The sequence below is a fragment of the Oncorhynchus masou genome, chromosome 15, assembly GCF_036934945.1.
Source record: "Oncorhynchus masou masou isolate Uvic2021 chromosome 15, UVic_Omas_1.1, whole genome shotgun sequence".
Taxonomy (NCBI): Eukaryota; Metazoa; Chordata; class Actinopteri; order Salmoniformes; family Salmonidae; genus Oncorhynchus; species Oncorhynchus masou.
Window position 1 is genome coordinate 65,362,682 of NC_088226.1, and position 9,329 is coordinate 65,372,010.

The window sequence follows — 9,329 nt, forward strand, 5'->3', positions numbered from 1 at the left end:
GTACGTGTGCTTGGGCCTCGGAGACATTCAAGGTGTATACCTCAACCTCAGCTCTCCTCTTCTCCGCAGTTGTATGAACAACAGCCATCACCACAGCAAGTTACTCTTGTGGTCGTGAATGATAGACGGGCGAGGGCCCCTACCAGTCATTCAAAGCACATTCTTGAGCGGATCTCATATCGCCAGAGGTTGGCCCGGGCACTCCTCATACTCGCCAAGGAAAATAAGCGCCGTGACACCAGGGCTTTGTTTCATCGCGGCGAGGGCCCCTTCTGTTTGTGTTTAATATTGGCTAGAGAGAGAGGCTGTCCAACTCACTGCCTGAACCACAGAATGAGACGGCGCAGCCTTCCTCCCGTCTGCTCTGCTTCTCGTGTGTCTGCCACCCTCCTCCACGGACCTCAGAGTCCTCATGAGGCCTAGCGGTTAGACTGAGAGGAAATCAGATCTCACAACACTGGGGCAATGATACAATGGGGAGAGAGGGAGAGGGGTTGAGAGGGGAAAGAGAGGAGAGGACAAGGGGAGAGAGAGCTTGAGGTCAGAAGAGAGGAGAGGAGAGGGGGGAGGAGATGAGGGAGAGGAGAGAAGAGTGGAGAACGGTGAGAGAGGAGACAGGAGAGGAGAAGATAAAAGAGGAGTGGAGAAATGGAGATATTAGAGGAGAGGAGGAGGAAGAGAGGCAGGCCAAGTCTTACTGAACACAAGCCATGTCTGGGTGGTTTTCATGCAGGATTGGGGCTTTGATATGTTGTCAAGTCCTCAAACGGAGGTTGACAGTGGTTTCAGGCAGTGGTCAGAGCTTTGATTCAGACTGCTGGACCTCAGACAGAGACTGTGTTTCACTCTTCTAGATTGGGTTGTTTAATATTTACTAAGTGTCTTGGACTGGCTGAAGCTTTGTAGGATTTCTCTGAAATTGAGGTTTATTCTCCATTAATTCTTTGAAAGAGTTAAAAAAAAACATTTCTCTGAAACTTTACTCTGACATTTAACTTGAAGCATTTCTCTGACTTGAGGTTTTGAGGAACACTCAAAACCTCAAACTGGATCCAAGCATTGATATCAATCGATGAGCAAGCCGCTCTGAACACCACCATCTGTTGAATGAATCGGAATTGTAGATAGATTGGCGATGGTTTGAGTTAAATATGTTTTCTCTGGATCTGAACCTTGACAAACAAACACATGCCTCCAACAATGCTCATAGTTGTGGGTGTCTTTTTCATTTTAGCTTTAAGTCACAACCAGCTATAGACAGGGCCTCTGTGTTTTTCCTCTGAGGTGCGTGTGGGCGTGTGACACACAGCGAGGGAGGTGGGAACTAAGCCAGCTCTAGTTAATAGCTTGTCAGTTCCCCTATTTCCTCTCATTGCAGCAGCTGTACGCCGCCCAGCTGGCCAGCATGCAGATCTCACCTGGAGCCAAAATGGCCTCACTGCCACAGCCTCCCAACTCCTCAGACCCCCTATCGCCCCCCGGCTTGAAGAGTGAGAAGAGAGTGTTGAGTCCTGTCACTCATGTTAAGGTGAGCCTTCTCTTTATGATTGACTTTGTGTGTTTTTGTTTTGGACCTTGGTTACACAGTATATAACGCACTGACTGAATCAATGATTCAAGTGAAAGGGAATGAACACACACGTGTGTACACACACACACACACACACACACACACACACACACACACACACACACACACACACACACACACACACACACACACACACACACACACACACACACACACACACACACACACACACACACACACACACACACACACACACACACACATTGGCGATGGCTGCTGTTTGGCATGGGCCCAGACCTCTTTACTGGAGTGAGCTCGAGAGCATACGCCTCATCTTGACTCGACGAGGCAATAATGGGAGCCATGTGTCTAAGTGGGGTCGCTGCAACCAGCATCACAATAGACTGAAGTCAGAACTCACCACAGCTCCACAATACTGCTCAACCAGCATCACAATAGACTGGGGTCAGAACTCACCACAGCTCCACAATACTGCTCAACCAGCATCACAATAGACTGGAGTCAGAACTCACCACAGCTCCACAATACTGCTCAACCAGCATCACAATAGATTGGAGTCAGAACTCACCACAGCTTCACAATACTACTCAACCAGCATCACAATAGACTGGAGTCAGAACTCACCACAGCTCTACAGTAGTACTCTTCCCTTGAAACGTCCACCTTCCCCAACCCCTTTCCACTCTCTCTACCCTCCACACTGGCATCCCAATGTCCTCCCAGCCTCCCAAATCATGTTCTTTCTCCTCTCCCCAAGACTGGTTCCAAATTAAATCCATGTTTGTTAGCGTTCCCTTTCACAACTCAGTCAGGTGGTGTTGACGAATTCTCTTCCAGTTTCTATCCCCTTCCAGGGATTCCTCACAAACTCAATGTGAGGCGATGTGGTCATGAACCTTTGATTAGGAAAGAGAGGAGGAGACGAGACGGCAAAAGTTTTTGTTGATCAAATGTATTTATAAATGGCCACAACTTGAGAGCGGGATAATTGAGTGAATACATTTTTTAGGCAGCAATCTGAGGGTCAAAGCCTTATTTTTCCCAGCTTCTGAATAATGTGCGGTCTCAACACGGTGCCCTGGGGAACACGACCAAAGTATTAAAGCAATATTGCACTCTCAAACACATCATTCACACTGGTCTACACTGAGTATAAACAAACACAACTTTTCTGCTTCAAATGTTTTTATTCTGTCAATCTGAACTCCCAGACAGACATGCTTCAACATTATTCAGAGTCTCAGTTGAATAGAGGAGTCAGGTTGAATCAGGATGACAGACTCTTCAGTCAGTTGGATAGAGAAATTATCCTCCTCAGCAGAGTTTACACCATCAGCTACACTGAGTGTACAACATATTAAAGAACACCTGCTGCCTTGAGACAATTGAGTTGTGCTTATGTGCCATACAGAGGGTGAATGGACAAGACACAAGATTTAAGTGCCTTTGAACAGGGTATGGTAGTACACCGGTTTGTGCCAAGAACTGCAAAGCTGCTGGGTTTTTCATGCTCAACAATTTCCTGTGTGTATCAAGAATAGTCCACCACCTAAATGATTTCCAGCCAACTTGACACAGCTGTGGGAAGCATTGGGGTCAACGTGGGCCAGAATCCCTGCAGAACACATTCGGCACCTTGTGGAGTCCATAACCCAATGAATTGAGGCTGTTCTGAGGGCAAAAGGGTGTGCAACTCAATACTAGGAAGGTGTTGCTAATGTTTAGTACACTCAGTGTATACACACTTCAACTGACAACTACATTTTCACCAGGTCTTCACATGAAGCAGTCTGTCATAATGCCATCATAACAACGTCAAAATAATTGTTTGCCCATTTAACAGGTCCATGGTGTTTTCAGCCTTTTCTTACCCCTGTGCCTGCTCTTTCTCCTCGTATTCCACAGGAGGAAGGGTCGACGCAGCCCCTGAACCTCTCAGCCCGATCCAAGACTGGCGAGCCCCACCGCTCCCCGTCCTCGCCCTCACACACCCTGTTCCCCAGCAACAAGATCAGCCCCATCACCATGGGGAAGGGGCGCATCCCCAGCCCTCTCTCCAACATGGGCAGAGGCTCACTGGGTGGGTGCAGTGAACACACACACATGCCTGCGCACACACTCACAGGTACAAATAAACAAAATGCACACAAACACCTTCACATTGCACACAAACATTCCTAGCATCCACCTCCATTTCAAGTCAACCCCAAAGGAGACCTAGTTTTATTTTTTTATTTTTTACAAGTGCCCAAAGCCCTGTATTTAGTACCAATGAAAACCCAGGCAGCGGAACCAGTGAAACCCAGCACACGTTATTTGGTTTAAAGAGATCTCTCACATCATTGTCTGCCCTGGACCATAAACCTTAGTTCTCTACCTCTGCTATCTGTGATTAAGCCCAATCTAAATCATTGCCTTACACCAAAACAATTTCGTTAGCTCCTCTAGTGTCTTTGAGGACGTACCACTTCACGTGTGTTCCTTCCTGTGTGCTATATTATGCCTTTTTTTAACAGCCACCCAAGCATTCAGTACTTCCTCTTCATCTGATAATTAGACAAGGAAGGTAGAGGAAAGTTTGCTCTGTGTAGAACTCAATGAGCTGGAGATCTAAAAGCAATATGGTAACAACTCCACCTTTTTTCTATGTTGCTTATACCTGTCCAATCCTCTCAGCTCTACGTATGTCTAGAGAGGAGGACCCAATCCTCTCAGCTCTACGTATGTCTAGAGAGGATGAACCAATCCTCTCAGCTCTACGTATGTCGAGAGAGGAGGAACCAATCCTCTCAGCTCTACGTATGTCTAGAGAGGATGAACCAATCCTCTCAGCTCTACGTAAGTCTAGAGAGGAGGAACCAATCCTCTCAGCTCTACGCATGTCTAGAGAGTAGGAACCAATCCTCTCAGCCCTACACATGTCTAGAGAGGAGGAACCAATCCTCTCAGCTCTACACATGTCTAGAGAGGAGGAACCAATCCTCTCAGCTCTACACATGTCTAGAGAGGAGGAACCAATCCTCTCAGCTCTACGCATGTCTAGAGAGGAGGAACCAATCCTCTCAGCTCTACACATGTCTAGAGAGGAGGAACCAATCCTTTCAGCTCTACACATGTCTAGAGAGGAGGAACCAATCCTCTCAGCTCTACGCATGTCTAGAGAGGAGGAACCAATCCTCTCAGCTCTACACATGTCTAGAGAGGAGGAACCAATCCTTTCAGCTCTACACATGTCTAGAGAGGAGGAACCAATCCTCTCAGCTCTACACATGTCTAGAGAGTAGGAACCAATCCTCTCAGCCCTACACATGTCTAGAGAGGAGGAACCAATCCTTTCAGCTCTACACATGTCTAGAGAGGAGGAACCAATCCTCTCAGCTCTACACATGTCTAGAGAGGAGGAACCAATCCTCTCAGCTCTACACATGTCTAGAGAGGAGGAGCTAGTGGTCCATTTGGAATCAGTCGTGTCAAGATCTTTTCCTGTGAGGTCACGTACAGCAACAATGTTGATTGGTCTACTGCTGTGCCCGTCAACAGTCAGACACTGACGGCCGATGCTTTCTACCCACAGACATCCTATCCAGCCTGAACTCCACAGCGTTGTTTGGGGACCAGGACGCGGTGATGAAGGCCATCCAGGAGGCGAGGAAGATGAGGGAGCAGATCCAGAGAGAACAGCTTCATCATCAGCAGCAGCAGAGCCTGGAGGCCAAGCTCACAGCCCTGAGCGGCATGAGCCTCAGCAATGGCAACAAGGTGATAGTCACGACGCACATAAAGATGCACCCGCACATGAACGTATGCACACACACAACTCACACTCAAACACGTAGATGCATACACACACATATACACATGCACATGTGTGTTTATGCATCTAATACTAAAATCATTGTATTTAGTTTAATAAACATTCTATGACCTTAACTTCAACTGGAGTTAAAGACCATTGAGAAAGTTGAGGAAGCTAAACTCCAAGGTAACACATTGGACCGTCAATTATCAGGCAGTCATTGTAAATAAGAATGTGTTCTTAATTAACCGACTTGCCGAGTTAAATAAAGAAATAGATAGAAAATTGCGAAAGTTGTTGTGAAGATGGGGAGAAATACAGTATGTCTGTTCTAAAAAGATGTTCTGCGTTTTTGACACAAACATCACCTGTACTAGTTGTTCAGGCTCTAATCATGTCCCTTCTTGATTACTGTCTGGTAAAATGGTCACATGCAGCCAGGAAAGACCTAGCAATGCTGCATCTGGCTCAAAACACAGCAGCACACCTTGCCCTTAACTACACATACAGAACTACCATTAACATTTTATTTAACTAGGCAAGTTGGTTAAGAAGAAATTATTATTTACAATGATGGCCAAGGAACAGTGGGTTAACTGTCTTGTTCAGGGGCAGAACGACTGATTTTTACCTTGTCAGCTCAGGGATTCGATCTAGAAACCTTTCGGTTACTGGCCCAACGCTCTAACCACTATGCTACCTGCATGTAGGAAAGACATGCATGCCATGTCTTTCCTGGTTGAGGTTTGACGAGAGATTAACTTCTTCTGTAGTTTTTATGAGAAAGAGATCTTTGATGGAAATGTAACCAGGGGTCTCTTCAGACACCCATACATACCCCACAAGACATGTCACCAGGCGTCTCTTCAGACACCCATACATACCCCACAAGACATGTCACCAGGGGTCTCTTCAGACACCCATACATACCCCACAAGACATGTCACCAGGCGTCTCTTCAGGCACCCATACATACCCCACAAGACATGTCACCAGGCGTCTCTTCAGGCACCCATACATACCCCACAAGACATGTCACCAGGCGTCTCTTCAGACACCCATACATACCCCACAAGACATGTCACCAGGGGTCTCTTCAGACATCCATACATACCCCACAAGACATGTCACCAGGCATCTCTTCAGACACCCATACATACCCCACAAGACATGTCACCGGGGGTCTCTTCAGACACCCATACATACCCCACAAGACATGCCACCAGGGGTCTCTTCGCGGTCCCCAAGTCCAAAATGAGTTCACGGCAACACAGTATTATACAGAGCCATGATCACATGGAACTCCCTTCCATCTACTATTACTCAAATAAACAGCTAAATGACCTTGAAACAACAGATTAGACAAGAACTCGAGAACTGTGAGGACACACACAGATAGACACACACACAAACAGACACACACAGACAGACACAGGCACACACACAGAGACACTCACAGAGACACACACAGAGACACACAGACAGAAAGAGACACATAGACAGAAAGAGACACACAGACAGACAGAGACACACACACACAGACAGAGACACACACACACACGCACACAAAGACACATACACACACAGCCAGAGACACAAACACACACAGAGACGGACACACACGCACACAGACAAAGACAGAGACACACAGACAGAGACACACAGACAGAGACACACAGACAGAGACACACACACACAGACAGAGACAGACAGAGACTGACACACAGACAGAGACGGACACACACAAACAGAGACAGACACACACAGACAGAGTCAGACACACAGATAGTCAGACACACAGAGAGAGTCAGACACACAAAGACAGAGACAGCCACACACAGACAGCCACACACAGGCAGTCACGCACAGCCAGACACACACACACACACACACACACACACACACACACACACACACACACACACACAGACAGACAGACAGACAGACAGACAGACAGACAGACAGACAGACAGACAGACAGACAGACACACAGAAACACACACAGACACACTCCCACAACGAGTCAGAAACACAGACAGAGACAGACACACAGACAGAGACTGACAGACTGTCCTTGTCTATCAGCATATCAGAGTTTTGTGTGACTGTCCTTGTCTATCAGCATATCAGTGTTTTGTGCGACTGTCATTGTCTATCCGTATATCAGTGTTTTGTGCGACTGTCCTTGTCTATCAGCATATCAGTGTTTTGTGCGACTGTCCTTGTCTATCAGCATATCAGTGTTTTGTGCGACTGTCCTTGTCTATCAGCATATCAGTGTTTTGTGCGACTGTCCTTATCTATCAGCATATCAGTGTTTTGTGTGACTGTCCTTGTCTATCCGTATATCAGTGTTTTGTGCGACTGTCCTTGTCTATCCGTATATCAGTGTTTTGTGCGACTGTCCTTGTCTATCCGTATATCAGTGTTTTGTGCGACTGTCCTTGTCTATCCGTATATCAGTGTTTTGTGCGACTGTCCTTGTCTATCCATATATCAGTGTTTTGTGCGACTGTCCTTGTCTATCCGTATATCAGTGTTTTGTGCGACTGTCCTTGTCTATCAGCATATCAGTGTTTTGTGTGACTGTCCTTGTCTATCCGTTTTTCAGTGTTTTGTGTGACTGTCCTTGACTATTCGTATATCAGTGTTTTGTGCGACTGTCCTTGTCTATCAGCATATCAGTGTTTTGTGCGACTGTCCTTGTCTATCCGTATATCAGTGTTTTGTGCGACTGTCCTTGTCTATCCGTATATCAGTGTTTTGTGCGACTGTCCTTGTCTATCAGCATATCAGTGTTTTGTGCGACTGTCCTTGTCTATCCGTATATCAGTGTTTTGTGCGACTGTCCTTGTCTATCCGTATATCAGTGTTTTGTGCGACTGTCCTTGTCTATCCGTATATCAGTGTTTTGCGCGACTGTCCTTGTCTATCCGTATATCAGTGTTTTGCGCGACTGTCCTTGTCTATCCGTATATCAGTTTTTTGTGCGACTGTCCTTGTCTATCCGTATATCAGTGTTTTGTGCGACTGTCCTTGTCTATCCGTATATCAGTGTTTTGTGCGACTGTCCTTGTCTATCCGTATATCAGTGTTTTGTGCGACTGTCCTTGTCTATCCGTATATCAGTGTTTTGTGCGACTGTCCTTGTCCATCCGTATATCAGTGTTTTGTGCGACTGTCCTTGTCTATCCGTATATCAGTGTTTTGTGCGACTGTCCTTGTCTATCAGCATATCAGTGTTTTGTGCGACTGTCCTTGTCTATCCGTATATCAGTGTTTTGTGCGACTGTCCTTGTCTATCCGTATATCAGTGTTTTGTGCGACTGTCCTTGTCTATCCGTATATCAGTGTTTTGTGCGACTGTCCTTGTCTATCCGTATATCAGTGTTTTGTGCGACTGTCCTTGTCTATCCGTATATCAGTGTTTTGTGCGACTGTCCTTGTCTATCCGTATATCAGTGTTTTGTGCGACTGTCCTTGTCTATCCGTATATCAGTGTTTTGTGCGACTGTCCTTGTCTATCCGTATATCAGTGTTTTGTGCGACTGTCCTTGTCTATCCGTATATCAGTGTTTTGTGCGACTGTCCTTGTCTATCCGTATATCAGTGTTTTGTGCGACTGTCCTTGTCTATCAGCATGTCAGTGTTTTGTGTGACTGTCCTTGTCTATCCGTATATCAGTGTTTTGTGCGACTGTCCTTGTCTATCCGTATATCAGTGTTTTGTGCGACTGTCCTTGTCTATCCGTATATCAGTGTTTTGTGCGACTGTCCTTGTCTATCCGTATATCAGTGTTTTGTGCGACTGTCCTTGTCTATCCGTATATCAGTGTTTTGTGCGACTGTCCTTGTCTATCCGTATATCAGTGTTTTGTGTGACTGTCCTTGTCTATCAGCATATCAGTGTTTTGTGTGACTGTCCTTGTCTATCCGTATATCAGTGTTTTGTGCGACTGTCCTTGTCTATCCGTATATCAGT

At 46.2% G+C, this 9,329-nt stretch overlaps 1 protein-coding gene across 6 annotated transcripts in view; it reads left to right on the forward strand.

Moving 5' to 3' along the window:
• The window catches only part of LOC135556674 (transcription factor SOX-6-like), a 186,052-nt gene that overhangs the window by 149,788 nt on the left and 26,935 nt on the right, over positions 1-9,329 (forward strand). For 5 of the 6 annotated variants that reach the window (XM_064990054.1, XM_064990053.1, XM_064990052.1 and 2 more), the window contains 3 exons: positions 1,379-1,528; positions 3,458-3,677; positions 5,127-5,311. In XM_064990054.1, coding sequence (XP_064846126.1) covers positions 1,379-1,528; positions 3,458-3,677; positions 5,127-5,311 — 555 coding nt within the window. The remainder of the gene's footprint in view (positions 1-1,378; positions 1,529-3,457; positions 3,678-5,126; positions 5,312-9,329) is intronic. The other variant, XM_064990055.1, reaches the window with a different exon arrangement.